Source organism: Ambystoma mexicanum, chromosome 6p, assembly GCF_040938575.1.
Source record: "Ambystoma mexicanum isolate Mex_15411 chromosome 6p, UKY_AmexF1_1, whole genome shotgun sequence".
In the NCBI taxonomy this organism is placed as follows: Eukaryota; Metazoa; Chordata; class Amphibia; order Caudata; family Ambystomatidae; genus Ambystoma; species Ambystoma mexicanum.
This window is the reverse complement of record NC_090935.1, coordinates 1,501,906,027-1,501,926,461: the sequence shown is the minus strand read 5'-3', so window position 1 is coordinate 1,501,926,461 and position 20,435 is coordinate 1,501,906,027. Positions and strand designations below refer to the sequence as shown.

General features: G+C 44.8%; 1 protein-coding gene across 1 annotated transcript in view; it reads right to left on the bottom strand.

Moving 5' to 3' along the window:
* Positions 1–20,435, bottom strand: part of BMP2K (BMP2 inducible kinase) — a 1,074,721-nt gene that overhangs the window by 935,652 nt on the left and 118,634 nt on the right. Inside the window, exon 2 of the mRNA XM_069626343.1 lies at positions 9,203–9,321. Within this exon, the coding sequence (XP_069482444.1) occupies positions 9,203–9,321 (119 nt within the window). The remainder of the gene's footprint in view (positions 1–9,202; positions 9,322–20,435) is intronic.

Below are 20,435 nucleotides of genomic sequence, written 5' to 3'. Positions count from 1 at the left end.
CTGCGCCTCATCGTATCCAATTTCTTTCCCTCGCCGTCCGGTGGGGACGTCGATGTGGAGGCCGCACCCCCCCGCTTTCTTCCTGGCTGCCGCGGAGACGACGGAGTCCGGGGTCGGCTGTGCCCAGAGGCACAAGGGGCCCGGAACCGGGACCCGGTACTTCTTCTCGTACCGATCCCTTCTAGCCGGCGTCGTGGATGGGTTCTTGAGGAGGGCCAGGCCCTCATCCCAAATATCGTCCAGTAGAGGCACGGAGAGGACCGTCTTCCTCTTGGCCTTGCGCCGTTGATAAAGGAAACCTTCCTTCTTCTCTTCCGGGCAGAGCTGGAAGAGCTCGGATGCCCTGGCGATCATGGAGTGAAACGATCCAATCTCGTCGGGCGGGGAAGCCCGGGTGGGAGGTGACGACGGCAGATCCTCGTCGTAAACCTCGTCGTCCGTACCCGTATCATCCCCACGAGTCGTGGACGGGGAGGAGGGATGAACAGGGCGCGATGGCTGAAAAGGAGGTGGAGGGTGAATCCTTCTTCTCTTAGGGAGAGGGCTCCCAGAAGGCCCTGGCTCCGGGTCCCCCGTCGGGAGCGGTTCCTCCGCTGGTGGTAACGGCAGTCTCGTCCTTATCTCCGAGCATAAGGACTGTATAGCCAATAAAATGGCCGCCGAGTTGTCTTGCGGCGCTGGTTGAGGGGAGTCCGACGGGCGGTCAGGGGCCCCGTCGGCACCCTCAACGATATCGTCGTCTCCTACGTCGGGATCCCTCCCGACAGGCTGGTCTTCTTCCACGCCAACGCCGTGGCTTAAAACCTCGATCAGCTCTTCCTCAGAGGTTGAGGCCGAATCCACGACGACCTCCTGCCCCCCTTTTTCTTCTCCGTCGGAGGTTTTACGGGGGTCCTGTCGATGAGCATAAAAGAGGACTCCCTCCGCTGTGGCAGGGAGACTCTGAGCCCCGAGGTCGCCACCACTGGTGTAGCCTCCACAGGCTGAGCCAGGGCCGCCGCGACTGTCTCGATATAGCCTTGGCCGGATGGATTAAGGCTTTCACCACCTTCGGTGCGCTCACCGCCTTCTCCTTGGGGGGGGGGGGCGGACACTGCCTCGCTCTCCCTCCGATGGGGCCTTCGAGCCCGACCGGGGCCTCTCCAGGAGCTTCGCCAGGTGCTCGGCCTTCCTCTTACCCGAACCAGAGCGTTGGCTCGTGGTTGATGGTGCCGGGGAGGATGCGCCCTGCCTGGCGCCCGTAGAGCCCGACCGTTCGGCGCTCCCGGTGCCAGCGGACTCGCGGTGCTTGGCCTTGTGTTGGACCCCCGTCGCCGGGGCGTCCTCAAAGGTCTTAGAAGACCGCTCGGATTTCTTCCTCTTCTTCTCGCCTGACGGGCTCTTCCCTTCCAGCCAGTTGGCGAGACGTTGATGGCGGTCCTTCTTGGTCCGCTCCGACATGTTGCCGCAAAACGCACAGTCCTTCTCCACGTGCGTCTTGTCCTCATGTAGGCAGTAAAGACAAAAGGAGTGTTCGTCCTCCTTAAAGACATTCTGCAGCTGGCATCTAGGGCAGACCCTGAACAGCTTTCCGGGCGTCGAGCTTCCCTTCTCCTGGGCCATGTCCGAGATGGGCCTGAGAAACTTCTGGAGTCCTCCAAAAGCGTAGCTCGACGAAATCTTCACCCTTGAGGGGCGTAGACTAATCCGACACGGGTCCCCGTTGATCGGATGAAGAGTCGGTGGAGCTTGAGGCTCTTTTTGACCGAAAAAACAAAGTTTTTGAGAAAAAACGTGAAAAATAGCACTAACGCTCGAGAGCAATAGCACGAGGATCCCAACACTAGAACGTGCGGTAAAAATCTGAAGATGGCTGCCAGAGGCGGGGCTTAGGTAGAGGGCAGTCATTGGCTGTGGTCAGTATGACGCAGAGATCAGTGATTGGTTACTACTACGAAAGACAGATCAGAAACGAAACTGATACTGGTTTTTTTCTTTACAGAGGATTCCCAGCCTGACGACGGGGAATATTCATGAGCATGTGAATCCATGCCAGACCCCATGCTGGAGAAGTGTAGAAACCATGTGAGTGAAAAAGGAAAGGAAAGGTGTAGGTTGTTGGGCTGGGCTAGCAGGTGGAGCTAACCAGAAAGAATGGCGGACCGCCACCTGGCGTCCCCTGCGGACACCTGCAGACACAGGGAGCCGCAGCTTTAGGAGCCGCCCTTTGCCTAAGGGGCCCTTTGCCGAGGGGGCCGCCGGGCAGGGGGGTGGGATTTAAGGCAGGAGGAGAGGAAGGGGAGGGGGGCGTGGGCGGGCAGGGAGGTGGGAAGGGAGCGGGGAGAGGAGGACCAGAAGTTGCGGTGGAGGGAGGGGTCAGGTGGCAGCACAACGCGCAAGGAGCGCAAGAAAACAAACAGTGCCTGAATAAAAGCTTACTGAAGGCCCAACGGGGCCTGGAAGGCATCCTCACAGCAGGCCACACAGGGCTACGGGCGACCGCTCAATCCCGCTCAGGCTCAACAAAAGAGATTATTGGCAGCATACAAGAGGTCAGTGTCAAAAGGAAGAAGCAGGGAAGGCATAACCACAGAGCAGAGGTAGGGCTTGGTCCTGTGTGTCTGTGTACTCCCTTCTCCTTAGATCAGACTACACAAGAAAGGTTTCACTGGTCGCCAAAATGTAGCAGGAAGGCAAATGAGTGGGGGGAAGGAGGACATGCAGAAAAGGAGAATATTAAAGAGATGTAAATGACTGTATTAACACAATTTCACCTGATTTCTTGTCACAACCGGTACACATAAATATCATTCTTCGTTGAAGAGAGAGGAAAGGTACCAACAGAACACTTCAAGGGTATGAGACTTCAAGTAGTACACTTAGCATGCTTCATGGCCTCTCAAGCATTCAATCTCCCCTCCCTGCAGGTTGATAACCACTTCTTTGGACATCTCGAACAGGAAAACAGTGGAGGATGTGGAAGTACATATTTACCCACAAATAATGTGCCATTCCTGCAGCAGTTGAGCATTACAAAAATACATATTGTTTTGGGGCTCCAGATGCCATGGCCATCAGGTTCCTCTCTCCTTTATAGTTCTTTGCTGTCGGGTGTGCCATAACCAGCATGAAACACCTCGGCGTGCAGCCATCCATCAGCTGCTCCTGTGAAGCATGTTGTGAAATTTAGTCTTGACCTGTCCTGCTCTCCGCGAGACGTCAAAGGAGCTGCCAGCAGGATCACAGAAGATCCATCTGCCACACTCGGTATGTGACAGGGGTAGTGGCTCTTAACCACTGTAAAGTACTAAGCGAGCCCTGGAGACCCTAAGGCCAGCCTGTCTGCCATCTCTGTGTACCTTCTGGAGGTTAAGTAGAGACATCCCCCCTCCTGCCCAACAGACTTTTTGTAGTTGACTCTCCAAGGTCTTACATTATTTGGCATCCACTCTGAGAGGAAAACAATTAACCAAATAGTTAAATGGCTGGGTTGTAATCATGTTAAAAGAAAACCTCAAAAGATCATAAAAGTTGCCCATTTTTATAAATGCTATTTTTTTCCATACGCTCTCAAAACTGACCCTCACTAGTATATGCAGGTTTCTATGCAAGTCACCCCCAGGTATCGAAGTGTATTTGTATAGTGCAGTCCCAGTGTTTTTTTTTTTAAAAATTTTTACAAACGCTCATCGGGTTCCCTGTGTGTTATTGACAACAGCTTGATTTCATTGAAATTTATTTCCGATCTGGAATAGGACCCTTTGCTTCCTGCCAATTCTGATATCTTTGGGGTGCAGGATTCAGTGTCACAAAGAGTGGACAGAAGGTCATGATCCTAAAGTAATACTTTTATTCCCCTTGGCCTCCTAGATTAATTCCTTACATTTCAGCAGGCAACCCAACTTTTGGTGCAAGTGATTCTAGGGCTATAGCAAATAGCAGTGGGAACAAAGGACACCACTGCCTTATCCCGCTCGTACATGTGAAAGGCGCAGCTAGCGTATTCCCAGACATTACTTGGGCTGTGGAGAAGCTATACAAAGTATTTATCCATGAAATACATTTTGAAGGTTAGCCAAATTCAAACAATTCCCATAAAAAAAAGACCATTCCAAAAGATTGAATGCCTTCTCTGCACTTAGACAGGAGGTGCCTTCCAATCGTCTCACATGACGGATCATATGCATCATCCTCCAAATATTGTCAGCAGACGTGTGTGTGTGTGTGTGTGTTAATGAAACCCACTTGGGCAGTGCAGATGATAAATACATTTCTAGATTACACCCTACTTGCAATGATTGTTATGAGAATGTTAAGGTCTGTGTTTAAAAAAGATCTAAGACAATAGCTCCCATAACAAAATGCATCCTTTTCCGGCTTTCAATAATAGTGGAAAATGCACTTGGTTCATGGACTCTGGGAGCTTAACCAGAAGTAGAGACTGAGTTAACAAACCAGCAAGATGTGGAACCAAGCAGTCTATGTACTGCTTATAATAGTTCACTGGAAAGCTATCAGTGCATGGGGTTGTATTACAAAATAGTTTCTTTAACCTCCAAGTCTGAGATGGTCATACTTAGTTTGTGGGCACAATAGAGTGAAATCGTGGCCATTTTTAAATCCCGGACATACTCTGCGGAGTATCTCCTCTGGCGTATAAAGAACATTATAAAAGGGATTCAATTCTTCATTAATAAAGCTCTGGTCCAAGGTAACTTTACCAATGGAAATCCCAATAGCTGGAAGTTGATGAGAGATTTGCCTTTATTTGGGGAATGAGACTAATTAACGCCCAGATTTGGCAATTAAATGTGTATACCGCTTTCGCGTAAATAAACTAAGCTTTATGCGTGTGAATTTGGTTACAGTAACATTTGGCAATAAGTTTCTTTAGATTGCCAGAAGATGGGTCTATGTTATAAGTCACTGTTTTGCTTTTGCTTGGCCACGTGGAGGGACCTCTGACTTACGCCCTTCTATACCCCAACAAAACAAGTTGGTGGACTCAGAAAGGGAAGAAATCACACTTAGACTAATGGTTATAATGTAAGAAAATTGATTGTTATAGGCCCTTTAATCACATGTTATACATACACACAACATATATAGCCAATTATATAAAAACATAGAAAAAGGGCATCATTGTTAGAATGGTTGCAGAAGACACCTACATCTCGGCCAACACAAAACTGCTTAGCCCAAGAGCAGGTAGGCAGAGAGATCATTCGTACTAACGGTGTCTGGAGCGGCGCCTCCTCCCTCTCAGCGAGACTGCATCATCGGCAGTCCAGTTCTATCTGTGTTTCCTAAGAGGACTACCTCTTCTCTTTATGGGGGAAGGGCATGGGGGAGTCCCCGCACCTCTAGGTTACCAGACTGCGCTCGGCCCGAAGAGCAGACAAGCAGGAGGAGCCAAGAGTGGAAAATTCCAGCTAGAAATGGAAAAACCCAGCTTCTCTTCCTTGCCTTCTTTCCCAGTACCGCTGTTCACTGCACCTGCAGAATGCCCAGACTCCCTTTCGACTTGTCCTTCAGTGGACAATACAACAATTCTCCACAGTTCAGCCTACATCATTATGTGACCTTGCCTCCGCTGCAGAAATGCACGTTTACATACTGACCCCAGGGGAAAAGGTAGGCTTTCATTACAGTAATGGAAGTGAATGTTCAAAATGGCTGCACATCGGCGCCATGTTCTTTTAGCTAATTTTTTCACACACTCATTACAGACACCTCCAGCAATTTAACCAAACCTTTATGCATGGCAAGGTGTTCGTTCTCCTTATGCAGGGACCCCTCCCTTATTGCCATTCCCTGAATCACTGCCTTCAAGGCATCACACTCCCCACTAGCAGTAACCTACTCCTTTCAATTCAGAGTAAAATATTCCTATATAGCGGAGTCTGTTCCAAAAAGTCGTTCACACCCCTAAATGTTTGTACTGTACTTCAGCCCTGTGGTGGACTCAAAGCTCCACACCTGCGTACAGGTGAGAGACTGGATAGTGGTCTGAAAGGCCATCAGACATAGTCGGAATCCATAGCTTCTGGTATTATGAGAAGCTATCAGTATAAAGTAAATCCTGGACAACAACTTATGTCTAGCAGAGCTGAACGTATAATCACAGCTCTCTGGGTTCACTCTCCCCCAAATATTTACCAAGCCCATGCTCTTTATCATCCCCATGAGCCTTAAATTATCTTAACCACCTAGGACTGAGGACCTATCAATTGTATCAATTACCTTGTTCCAGTAACCGCAAACTTTAAAATGCCCTACATCTGAAGGGAGACGCTGCCGAAGAAATTAAAAAAGTAGTTCTCGTTTGGTTGGGACTAAACAACAGAAACAAAATAATCGTCTGTGTGCCCAACAACCCAGAGACTGCCACCCATCAACCTACATAATCTTTAAGAACGAAGCACGCTATAAAGGGTATCGGTCCCAATCAATAGAGTTACTTGGCACCATGTGGGAGGGGCAGACCTGTACACAATCTGCCACCTACTTAGTCCGATTTTATTATGCTCTTATGTATTATGCTATGCATTCCACAAATGTGTTTCCTTCAAGAGTACCACCTCTGAACCGCCTGCGTTTACGAAGGCAAGTTGACATTCACTTTATTTCACAGGATCTCACCCCCTTAACATTTCGCACAAGTACTTAAAAGAAATAGCCCTAAAGACATTGAGCAAGCCTGTAAAAAGATCCCAATTCAGTTCCCCCATCACTTCAGCGAGAGTCACCCAACTGATCAAACCACGTCCAATTCCCAAGACAAAAAGCTATTCCAAAGTGACCACAGCCACATCAGACAAACACAATGAACTATGCACGTTTCACAAAATATACTTTAACTTTCTAATGACAAACTATGAATGTCTTATAAAAACAACAAACCCAAACTAAAACCCCAAAGAAGTCCCACTGTCAACTTGATCGTCAATCATTCGGTTAAAATGATTTAATGGGGGAGTTTGCCAAACTAAATGAAGGCTGACCTCCATCTATATTTGCTTCTATACTTGCCCAAAAGACACTTCTCCTCCTTTGTATTTGAGACCTCAAAATGGTATCTCCAATGTAGAACCTCAAAGAAGCTGTGCAAAGCTGAATACACAGCAAATGCATCTTTCCTTAAATACATGCTTCGCCTCCAGAAACTGCCGCCTCCTTTCCAGATTTTCAGGGGCCAAATCCCAATATAAGCAGAAGTTGTGCCCCTCCCACAAAATCAGATTCTTCCTTGCGGACTGCAGTGCCTTCTAGTCAGTGGTGTGTCACGAAAAGCATACAATCAGCAAGTTAGGGGGCTTTCCTGGATCAGCTTCAGCCAAAAGCAGGGAAGAGCTTTGTCATTTTGTTGGAGTCTGTTGCATCCACAAGGTTAATGGTCAGTTGCTTCATGGTGTTTGCTTCAGAACCTTCTTGGACTCCAAAAATGTGAATGTTTTTGCACCGTCATCTTGATTCCAGGTCGTCCATGCAGCCTTTAACTTGTTGGAGTGACTAAAGCAGCTCTGGTGGGCAAGATTCCTGATCTGATACTAGTTGCTCCTCCTCGTCCATATGACTTAGTATGCCACCTATGCCCGATCTCATCTCCATCATGTATAGCTTGATAGAGGAAGAATCAAGAGGAATAGATTATATCAGAGTGTACAAGGCAGCCGGCAAAGAATCAGAGAGTGCCTCATTAGATGTAAGATATCATCAGACTCCTGTGCCTGGCTACATCTTATGCTGTTTGCAGTTTCCTCCCAGAACAGCAATAGTCCTGGGTATAGAACAACTAGGGCTATCCTGCACCGGACCTCTGAAGATCAGGAAATGGCTTCTGTATAGTCAATAGCACGCTGAAAGTCTATGCTTCCGCAGCACGAAAAGCACCCCCAAGCAGGTGTACTTGCCTCGGTTCCATTTTGCGCTCACAGCCAAAAGTGGCTTTTGCGGTCACTTTGACCTTCTCCCCTACACTGCAATTTCTTCAGGTCCACTATCAAAAGAGTTTGGGGACCCATGCACCTCTGCCACTGGTGGCTGCGCTGAAATCACCCAGTGCTCCTTGTTCTCTTAGTCAGGGGCTGTGGAAATCTCTCCTCACTGCATGGCTACAGTAAACAGATCCATTTGAGATTACATAAGCTTTTGCATAGGGCTTCCACCCCACCTCACAATTCATCACCAAGGCTGGGATCCAATGTTTGTAGACTTCAGCTGTCTCCCAAGCCCAGATCAAGTTTGTGCCTCCTTTAAATCATAGAACACTTATTTCAGTGCCGTTCATGGTGGACCCGACTAGCACAGTTTAACTAAAGAAAAAGATGCCCCAATTATCTCCTCTGCAGCCACCAAATGTTCTAGGGACCAGTAGAGTTTCTGTGGGTAAAATGGCGCAGAGGATGGTGGATGCTGCACAGGAGCCATTCGCCAGGACTGGCAAGTGCAGCAGAGATGCAATCCTCTTGGGTGCACGTACCACCCCTGGTTACATACTGGTGTACACAGTGGCTTAATTCTTCTGGCCAGCCGCTATCCCTGATAAGTCTAGAAACCTCACCTGGCCTTCTCCCTCACCACCAGGTGACCCTCCATCGCACTGCAGTTACCCCTGCTCCTCTATGCTGCCCATGGAGCCCCAGCTTTGGAGAAAAGGGACACAGATTGCAGCACAGACCTGAGTTGCCAGTCCTTTGCAAAGAGGCAAAAGTGACACGATCCCCTCCAGGGAGTCTACTAGGTCAAAATGGCTCAATGGTGTGGTGATCTGCCAATTTGAATTCTTTAGCAGATATCTTCAATGCAGCTCACAAATCAAGCAATCATCTTGGCTGTGGCTCCATAGCGCCCCTCCAAAATCACTCTTTCAATCTGAATATGAGCAAGTATAATTCTGCCCTTTTAGTCAAAAATAATAAATCAAATAGGCAAGTAATCTTAGAAGTCATGCAACAATTTGAACATCAATATTATTTTGTTATTATCTTATATTCAAGTGAATTGAGGGGTCAAATCAAAAAATAGGACCAATACATTCAATCTGCTATTTACCTGAGGAAGCAGTGGATTCCTTAAATGCCCTTAATCCAAAGAAAAACAATTTTTCTCCTATGTATACTTCAACAATTGTGAAATTTCTTCCAGTTTCCTATGCATTTTTCCAACTTTGAATGAATAATACACATCAAAGTTTATAAGACAAACACAAAGCTCTACTTACCATAATTGTAATTTCCCTTTTACAAATGGTAAGATCGGGCACATTGTTAACATACATTCTCTTCAATGCGCAACGCATTCCGCTGTGTGTTCGGACAACAAAGACAATGGAGAATCCACCTGCAAAACAAACAAGGGGTCTTAATTTATCAATATGACTTAATATTTGTATAGCTGCACCCCGGACACATATTATATGCATTTCTTTTAATATTAGATTTCATTAGGCAGGAACCCATACAAATGAAAACATCTACTTTTCCTATGATTGACAAATTACCATAACTGCTCAATGTTTCAATCAGCCTATATCATTACAATTAACAATCAAATGACACACTACTGACAGTTGACACTTCCAAGTTCACCTAGTAAGTCGAGACCATACGGGATCAGGGACTCTCACCAAACACAAAGTGCAGGGCTACTGCGTTCACTAAAGCTGGTGACTTTGTTACTATCGTAGCTGCTTCTGCCCCTTTGAGGGATTCGAAGAGCAGCGATCCCGCATAGCCAGTAGTGCAGAGGCTGTAAGACAGACCTCACCCAAGGCATCCACACTGCTGCAGATGAGAACAGATGGGCAGAGAAAGGACAAGAGGGTGACAATCAGAGACAGCTGAGGAGGCAGCATTGTGTCATGTTTGGAGGGAAACAGCTAAGGAGAAATAAAATGCATTTTTGTCTATGTATGCGCGTTTGCAAGGATTGTGCTTGATATTCATGAGCATGGTGCACAACAGGAACTAGCCAGCCCAAAGTTTTTCCTGAGAACTAGAAACCATCCTCAGGAGTGAGAGTCACCAACCAGTCCCTAACCGAGCTAGCCACTTGGGGCTGGCTAGACCTGAAGAGGGCGTTTGCAGCAGAGTTCTTGAATCTGGGGTGCAGCAGTCACCAGAGACCTACCCAGGCACAGAGAACTGCGACTCCCACATTCCCCATACCAAGTCTGCACAACCGAGTTCCCTTAACCCAGAGAGAGACTGGAAGGCGAGGCAAGGTTGTGGGAGGCAGAAAGGGGTTCATCAAAGGGGAGGGACAAACTAATCCCAAGTGCCGTACCTAACTGCAAGCCAGCCTCAGAGGCAAAACCAGACAATTCCCATCCCATCTTGCATTCCAAAGACCCCTTATCACCAGATGGAGGCTGGTAGGCTGGCTTAAGTCCTCTAAAACACCAAGGGCTCAGCTGGGATTGGAAGCCATTGCTGTAGGAGCAGGAGAACAGAGGCAGATGGCAGAACATATTTTGGAACAGGCTGGTGGTGGGAAGAGGCAGCAGAACCCAAGCAACTGGGCCACACTGGAGCCTGGACAATGGAGTAGAGTCCCAAGGGACCAGACTGAGGAGCCAAGAGAAGCAGGCTCTGGGTAAATAGTGATGGAGTAGTAGTGTAAGATAGTGAATGTGACCCGAGAGAGAATGGTGCCCAGGAACAAGGAATAGTTGCGACTTGGAGAAGATCATTGAGGAGAGGGTTGGCGGCCAGAGTTATCAAGGTGTGAGGGACAGTAGTGAGCCAGAGACGATTAATGAGAAGTGTGAAGGAGGAGCAAGAGACAGTTGTGAGTTTGAAAGGGGCATTGAAAAGACCTGTGGGTGGCAGAAGAGTGAAGGTTTGAGTGGAAAAACCAGGAACATGGATTGAAAAATAAAAAAAAAGGTACCAAAGAGGTGAAGAAGCTGTGAAAAGTAGTGTGTATTTAGAGATTTGGTGTTGCAGAAAGGAAGGTGACCAATGGGGCGAACAAGGCACAGATGGCCACGAAAAGTAGAAAGGATAATGCAGTAATGAGCGGTTGCTATAAAAGGAGAAGGAACAAGGACTTGGTACATTAGTTAATAGAGGAGGTGTAGGCATGGAGAGCAAGCACAACGTTGCACAGGAGGAGAATTTGATGCAGGAGTTATGGTAAGAGCTAAAGGAGCAGAAAGCTGGCATAGAGTTACAAAAGAAGCCAGGCCAGTCTTAAGCATCAAAGCAGCTACATCCCATAGCAGTGAGAGTTATAGAGCATTTGTCCAACCTACTGACCTACAACGATGCCTGGGTCCACATCCAGGACCTTTGGGAACTACCACTGAAGCTTGCCAATGCCTCATTTGTGGCACCAGAGATTCGGGTCTCCCATAGAGGTAGAGTGCCGCGTGGTGCAGAAGCTTGATATTCCAGAGGAAGGCAAGAGATCAGCGACCAGTAAGAACAGGACATGAAATGCCCCTGTGAAAACCACCACTGCTGAGGACAATACACAAATGAGGCCAGTGGGGAGGTAACCAATATTTGGCAGTTGGAGGTTCTGGATGGTAGGACTTGCAAGTGAATTGCAGCACCAACACTGAATGCATGAGACCAATGATCATTATTAATGTGCATATGGAACAGGAATAGTTTTGGATGTGGGCTGGTAGTACTCTGTTCAAAATGATGGCTAGCAGCTGGATCAAGCTAATGACATTAAAGAAGAGGCCTGAAAAACAAAATCAAACAGAAGAAAGTTCTTGCATACATTGGCAGGCACAAGGTACACATAACCAGGGTTCAAGAAGGCTGCCTGCATGGCGGTGAATGTTGGTGGGTTACTACAGGTTCATGGCGTAACATGAACTTGGACTCCTACAGCTTGGTAGCCAGAGGGGTATTAACCACTGTACAATCTCTGAAATGTAGGTTGCAAATGCATACAATTGGTTTGGTGGGGGATGAACGGTTCTCATGGGGGGTCGCTATGTGGAGGGAAAGTTATTTTAGCCAATCTGAATAAAAAACCAGGCAAACCGTTTCGGATAAATATCTTTAACAGAAAGTCTGACAATTAATGAAATCAACATATCAAAATTGCTGGATAAAACATTGAAATAACCCTACAAGAGCGTTAGTGCTAAATTCAACTTCTCCCCACTCCAATTCATTTGCTCAGAACCCAAGGGTAGTTAAAACAAAATAAAATAAGGAGCGGGTCAACAACTTTTAAAAATAAACATACTTGCATGATCATGCACTCTCATATGCTAATTGCAGTAATTAGTCTCTTAAACTGTCTAATTTTCAATGTTTTGTTAAAAGGGTCAAAGGCGCCCAAGTATCCCCTAATGAATTGGTCTGTAAAAGGTTGTTTAATGCAGGACAGCAGTGCCTTAAATTCAAATTCCTAAACATTGGAAATAAAACATCTTTCCTTAAATGTGAATATAGTGGACAAAAGAAAAGGACATGGAAGGTGCTCTTCTGTATGTTGAAGCCAAACTGGTATATGGATTGAAAAGGGTGCTATAATGTCCATGATACTATTGTTCCATTAATGTTCAACCAATTAAAGCACACTAGTTATTAGCAATCTGTCCTTAATGTACAGGCCCCATGTTAAATAGGGCTGAAAGGATAATTCAATCGAGATTGCAACCCTTGCCAGATCACTTTATTGAACCAGCTCTTGACCAATTCTTATTTCCATACAGCTTTTTACCAAATGTAGTGGTAGCCTTTTAGATAATGGTTTTGTTAAGACGACAAGAAGGCTGTTGCCTTTAATAGCATAAACTTTAAATAAATCATAAAGTTCATACTTGAATAGTTGAAGCTCTTTTCCTTTCCTTTAAATGGCTTTAAAACAAATTATTTAGGGTAGCTTTAGGATTTAGAAGGTAGAAAAGAAACGCTTTTTTGGGTTTGCTAGGTAATGTAGACCAAGCACTGTATGGGCACAGTTTGATGGGGCTGACAATTGTAAACCAAAGAGGTTTATAATTGCTTTTCCCTCTTTTTACAAAATATATTTTTAATCTTTTTTAGAACGCCCCCCTTTTGTATGCCCCATAACTCCATGCCCTGAAGCGTGACAGATTGTAGTTCAGCTTCATAAGCTAGTAGGATGATGCTTATAAACTGAGCTCTGCAGCATTCTACTTGCCTACTTTTCCATGTGTTTGTTGTTAGACAGATCTGTTCTGAATCGCATGCCGAGATAACATAACATGTTTAACCTTTCAATCAGAGTCCATCTTGAGTGAATTGTCCGTACCTGTTTGCGTGTACGATTATAGCAGATTCTCTTTGCTTTGTTGTGCTCATTAATCAATTACAATTGGTAGTACATTTGGTGTTCTCTCCTTTATGCGACTATCTTCATAAAACAATCAGGATTTAAAAATCAGACATGTGTGAAACATCTGTTGGTTAACCACATAGTGACTGGTACAAGGAGTTGGTTAACAAATTGAAGTCGCCCTACCTCCGTGGGAGCCACCGAATCTCTGGTACCAGGAAAGACGGCATTGCAGAGCTATGTAGGTTCTCGTGCCTTTCACTGTGGCTGTAAATGTTTCGAGTCTGAGTGATAGCCTCTCAACAGTGCAGCGCTGACTCTAGCACCAGAACATTTTAAACTTTGCCACATGCAGCACTGCATATTTGATGTCCACAGACAATCCCATGATCGGATTCAGATCACGGTTTAACTCACAATGCATGGAGGATGATAACGGGTATGTATTCTGATGAAGACTAACTCCTAATAGCTTAGCCCCGAAAATTTGGAAGGGCCATTTTTCCAATAGGTATGAAGATCAGCAGTTCTGCGATTACATAACCAGCTTGGATTACAGGTAGGGGTACAGCCTGGGCGTGCCTCAGAGTTCAAATTGAGAATAGCACAGGTGTTTGTGGATATTGCAACTTTGGGGGACAGAAAGGCCTCTAGCCCCGATTGCATTACTGTGGATTTTTTCAAAAAGTGTAAATATGGGGCCCTGTGATGACAAGTGTTAGCAATGCTGTGGCTACAACAGGCCTAGTCCCCGATAGCTGGCATGATGCCATAATAGTGCCAATATTTAAAAAGGAGTGTAAGGATCAACCGTTAATCTACTGGCCTATTTCCCTCCTAGATGGGACAGAGAAATTGCATGCAAAATGAATCCTGAGCCACTTCCAAGCATGGGTGGATTTGACGGGTATAATCGATCCATTACAGGTGGGCTTCCAACAGGGAACAGGAACTACTGAATAGTGTCAGAGACTTGCCTTACTTGTGGAAAAATAGAAATGCTTAAAAAACTGCAATCTATACGCGGTCTTCGCCCTCATGGCAAATTATGGCAGGTCTTACAGGGTAACAACATCCCTCCAGGTCTTCTGATAGTCATCCGTTCACTGTACTCCAATAATAGAGCTTCTGTTAGATGGGGATCGAGTGGCGAGAACAGAGAAATTTGACGTCACCCGAGGGGTTAAGCAGGGCTGTATGCTCGCTCCGCTCCTTTATTTTATTTATATAAACAGGCTCATTGAGGTGTTGGTGACTAGTGGTAAGGACCCTCCTAGGGTTGGCACCCTTCGTTTTACAGGTCTATCTTCACGGAAGACGCAGTGTTGTTGGCAACATCACCTATTGACATAAGAGACACTGCGTCCATGCTCGCGAGGACTTGTGTACATCTTGGCCTGGAGATTAATAAGAGCAAAACGAAGGTTCTAGTCCTTAGAGGTAAAAGGGCAAGGCGCATAAAAGTGCTTGTGGAAATAGAAGGGGTTGAATTGGAGCAGGTTGTCCCGTATAATTATCTTGGTCTGTGTTTTCCAGAGAATGGTACCTGGCAAGATCAAGTCTCAAAAACTGCCACAAATCTGACAAAGCACAGGGGGAGCATTAGGAGGTTGTATTGTACAAATGGTAAAGGTGCAATAACACCGGACCTGGAACTGAATCGGTCTAAAGCTTTATCGGCAGCAGTATACGGCGCAGAGCTATGGGCCTGTGAACATTCGGTAAGCCTGGGTATAATAGAGAACACATTTTTCAAGTCAATGATGTCACAACCTCCCAGTACCCTGAATGCTACATTGCATTTTGAAGGCAATGTATGATTAATAGAGCGCATAATCGCTCTAAAACCCCTATGTTTATGGTCTCACATTTGGCCAGCACCCGCCCTACATGTGTTTAAAGATCAGTTGGCAATTTTTTTGGTACTAGAGCGTAGCCTCGCAGTTCGTTGGCTGCTGCACATTAAGACCTGGTGCTCAGCATTGTGCCTTGATCGATACAGGGAGCGGCAAGCTAGTATAGGCCAGAGAGCAGGGAAGTGATCAAGTCAGCCTGTAAAGAGCACTATAGACAGGCCTTGGTGGCAACCTGTGCAGGCCTTTATAGTGGCCAGATCTATCTGCAGGTAAAGGACTCATTTGGTTAGGAGCGTTACCTATATGTGATCACTCCCTGTTTGGCCCGCTCATTATTATATGATTTAAGAGCAGGAACTTTGCGTGTGACCTCCCTCATGAAGGGATGGAACAACTCAATTTTTTGGGCTGTCAGTGCTATGGAGAGCTGAATGGATAACTCATTAATTTTATGTCGCTATGCCCAAGATATAAAGATCTAAGGGCAATGTATTTATTACCAATTTGCAGATTAAAAGGTATCAGAAGGGTGTCTGAAACAGTGGAATATTGTCAAATATATCAATAGGGCATGGCTTAAGAGGAGGACTGGGATGTTTAGTAATGGAGGATCTATATAACAAAATGAGAGCATTTTAACTGGCTTTTATTAATATGATGTCTTGGCCTAGATTATATATTTTAATACTGAATAATTGGGGCATTTGTATGACTTAAGAGTGGTCAACTGTAGTCTTATTGGCTTATCAAAATATTATGTAGATATCTTTTAAAGCTGGAACATGGATTCCAAATGTAAGTTGTGCCATGAAACATTGTATTATGCATTTGTTTATATTGATAATATATTGTATGTTGCTGCCTTTATGGTCCTAATCTGCAATAAAGCAGATGATGGTTAAGAATTTGTGGTCCTGTAGGTCTGTTCCCAAAGACTTATGAGCATTATCGTCGATAAGGATTTGCAACAGTTATACCCGAGGCAGTTCTCACACCAACCTCAACATAGTTAACAGACCATCACCGTCATAATACAGACAGTCACACATTAGCCCTTCCTTCTTGGTCCCTGTCCTTTACCAACAGCTGCGTGAGTTCTGCCCCCATTGTCCAGACCTCTCCCACAATCACTGGTCTGTCCTTGTCCCAAAACCACCTCTCTCCTTCCCCATCCACGCATTGGATTCGCAATGCACAGCTGCATGAGATTGAGCTTCACCACAACATGGTCTACCTTATTTGAAACTGTTTCCTTCATATTAATGTCCATCAGTAAAGCTGCTGCTCTATGATTCAGCCCAGAAAGGCTCTCCTCCTCTCTGCCCCTCAGTTCCCTTTGCCACCAAGGTTTTCAGAGGCAAACTCCTCAACGTTTATCAGTTTTCCCCATCTGCGCACTCCAGCACTACTCAGAAATTCTCTCTGGAAATATCTAACAGAACAACTCTTAAAAGTTTTTCAGCAGGTAGGGTGCAGATCTGCAGTCAGCATCTGCTAAGCTACTCAGCATCACATAGTCCCATTTCCCTTTAACTTACTATCCTCGGCAGCAAGGAACATTCACATCTTAAATGTTTCCCCAATGGAGTATCAACATAATGGAGCCAATCCTCTTTTGCGGATCCTCACGAAGGTAAGCATGTGCCTAGCGACATATGTACTCATGTGGTTTATATTTGTTTAAGACTATCAATTACAACTTCATTGCAGATTACCAATTAGCCCCCTAAACGGCTATTGTTACTTATGATTAGTGCAGATCTGAATATTACGATCCCTAATGTTTATTTACAGTGCCAAAACCGGTTCCATAATTGCATTTTCAGTAGCTGAAAATAAAACTGTTGCAAATTTACGACACGTGTTGGAACTGTATGGCTTCATTGGCCCAGTAGGTGACTTCTTTCCATAATAAGTAATTAAGCAGCTCTGGCCAAACTCGCTTTCTAATGTTGTGCCCACGCGCAATTTTGTGCACCATGCCCATGAATGAAGAGCACAATCCTTGCACACACGCAGAGACCTTAGCAGTTTCCCTCCAATACTTGGCACAACGCTGCCTACTCAGCTATTCTCTTGGACTCCAGCTCCTGCGCTACTTGCAGACATGAAGCTGGAAAGAGCTGCCTGGGTCCGGACAAGCGCACAGCTGTAGAGCGTCCCTTGCTGCTCAACTGCAACACTGACATCTGTAAATAAATGCCCACACAGCACTGCTGAGTGCATTTACAGATTGTCGGTGGACCTTGCCAGTTTAGGCTTTAACCAGTCTACACCTCTGTCCTGAAACCAATAAGCGAGAACTCTGGCAAAAAATGGGCTTGTAAGGCAATGGGTGACAGATAGTGGTACCAAGGTTCTGATTCAAGGCACATTGATGGGGTTCTGGGAATAGGGCCCTCCCAACTCCCTTAGCCCACCTCTGGGGTAGGATTGCCTCTGGAATTCGCCCCGGGTAGGCCACCTGCCCTAGCCATTCTGTCCCTGAAATAGACATGCCTCTGGCCCGAATACAAACCACCCACAGAACCACTCTGGGTGCTGTGTGCTCATCTATTTGGACAGAATGACCTTATAAATATAAGCAATGAAAAGGTCATTATATAGATAACTTAGTGCAGAATACAAAGAATAATATATGTTAATAACTTAATTTAAGATGACTGAAAATATTTCGATGCATAAAAGTAAAAAGCGAGAACAGATTTCATGTGTAAAGCCAAGCCAATACATTTTGGACCTTAGTCCATCATCAGGAGTGAATCTGCAAGTTGAATGAGAAAAAGAAATGAAAGGAAAGGCCATTACAAAAATGCTGAAATACCATCGATAATGCATGGTTCTCAAGTGGGTCAGGCAAATTCAAAGAGACTAAAGCATACCTGTATCAACTCTTACTGATCGCAAATAATGAATCATCATCTGCATAAAAAGGAACCAAAGCCTGTGTGTCCTAAAAAGTAGAAATAGTATAAAAAGGTCTATTCAAAACCACACTACATGGAAAAAATGAAATAAAAATAATAGGTTAAAGAAAGGAAATCAATAAATACTTGGAAAAGGTAAATTATTGTAGAATGTCCTGTGTCTCTAGGCGAGCGGCAGAATAGTCTGTTGGCAACAACGCTGAAAAACGAGTAAGAAAAGAAAAAGTAGAAACCAAATCTGTGTAGGTGAGAAGGCATCCTGCCCTTTTCAGCGATATTCGTCAAAAAGTTACCTGGAGTGGCCAAGCCAGGAACTGGAAACCAAGGTCTCCATTCGTGGATGTTGGTTACCAGATCTGTTACATTATTAGAGAACGTCCTGACGTCACGGTGTCCATGGCATGTGACATTGTGGCGCTTCATTGCAAATAGAAATATGTAAAAGAAAAAAGTAAACTGTAAAGAAAAAATAGTGGCGTGTTTTCCAGTTAAAACGTGGTAAATGAAAAATACCTCGAACACAAAACACAATTAACCTCACACAAAATTCAGAAATACAAAAAGATGGAACCCAAATGGAACAATAAAAACCAAGATAAGAAATTGAGAAAAAAAAAAAAAGATCAAGTACCATGAACATTTAACAAAGAAAAATAAGGGTTAACACAAAAACAGAGGTCAATAATATGGAGTCAGCAAAGGTTGCTACAGAAAACGGAAAGACAAAATCATAATATATCCAGTGTGGTAGGTGCCAAAAAAGGCTTAATTTAACGTATGCAAATGCAACCATAATTAAGGGGAAATGGTTGATACACCAACGTAATTCATATGTTCTGAACAAAATCAACAATAAAGATAAAGACAAGAAAAAAGAACTACACAAGATGACATTTTACAACTATACTATAGGGTATAAACACAACAAACTAAATATCAAAAGGAATAAACAATGATGTAAACACCAAGTGACCTAGCAATTTCAAACAGTAAAGTATGCAAAAATAAATGCTAAAAGAAATCAATAAATCATATGTTTAGTACAAACCAACAACCACACAATCGTAGATATGATGAAATCAGTAGAAATCACAAGTCGCAAGCAGAATTGCAGTGTTCGTTCATTCCACATGGGGACAGAGAGTCCAATCTATCAATCCACAAAGGTCTCCTTTCGGTCAAGGATGTTGTGGAATTTGCCTCGTGGTTTGATATACTTGAAACCGAACATGGGCTATTTGGTGATGTCCTTAAAAATGGTGTGCCACCGCCGAGTTAAAGTTCTTCATGTGGCTGTTGGATCTGTGTTCTTTCAACTGTTTCATTGGTTGACTGCGTTATGTTGTTCTGTTGTTATTGTGATTTACACCAGGCACCATGCCTTTTTCATGGTCTACAGGCGCTCTGGCAGATCTGAAAAGGAAGCAGGACTGGGAGGGATTAGTTAATGGGATTGAGAGGGGAAACGTGCAAGAGGTCTTTGATTTGCTGTTGGTAGCTTGAGTTTGGGGAAAAAGGTCACCATCTGCTGGTTAGTTTATAGTTGGTAGATGTTATGTGGGGTTTGGTGAATGAGGCATAAATTCGTTTTGAGAAATTGATTAGTCGAAATTGCTAAATAAAAAGAATTTCATTAGCAATCCAATCTAAATGAGTAGCAATTTTGATATTACTATTTTAAAAAGGAACAAGCAAAAGATCAAAAAAAATGTTAATAGGGCATACCGTTCTAGACACTACTTTATGCCAACAAAAAAAATCAGAGTGCCAAAGATTTGAAATCTCTTCTCTGAAACATGGCATACAATGCATTTTGTGACTCCCATAAAACTCACATCAGGCTCTTTTCGGAAGCAGTTTTATGGTACCCTGGTATGCACAGTGCTTTGACATTGCCAACTTGTGCTGAAAGATCCACACCAACACTGAAAGGGGAGTCCGCAGCCTCAGCGAGGAAATAAATAGCTGCACACATGATATTACATCACCATGCCATACTTCAAATAGTATAGTGGTCCAAGCATGCAATTGCCGGATTGTTTACGAGGCTCTGGCTATGAAAAGTGCACAGACAAGTGTGCTGCTCGGAGAAGGGACAGTCTGGCATGCCGACTCTGGGCTTCTGTGCAGAGTTCACACCTGACACGCCTGATGATCTAAGCCTCACAGAATTGGCAGACAGGATAACAGGAGCGCAACTACACTAAAACTTTGGCAGGATGTGTAGGAGGCTAACCCTTCAAATATTGGGAGATGGGCAAACTTCAGAGACTGTGGAAGGGAGGGGAAAATTCACTTGTGTGGGGGCGTTTACCACCAAGGCATGTTTTTAGGAAGTAGAGTGGCTAATTGTGCAATAATGCACACGAGGCCACTAACACTGCCTCTAAACATGATACGA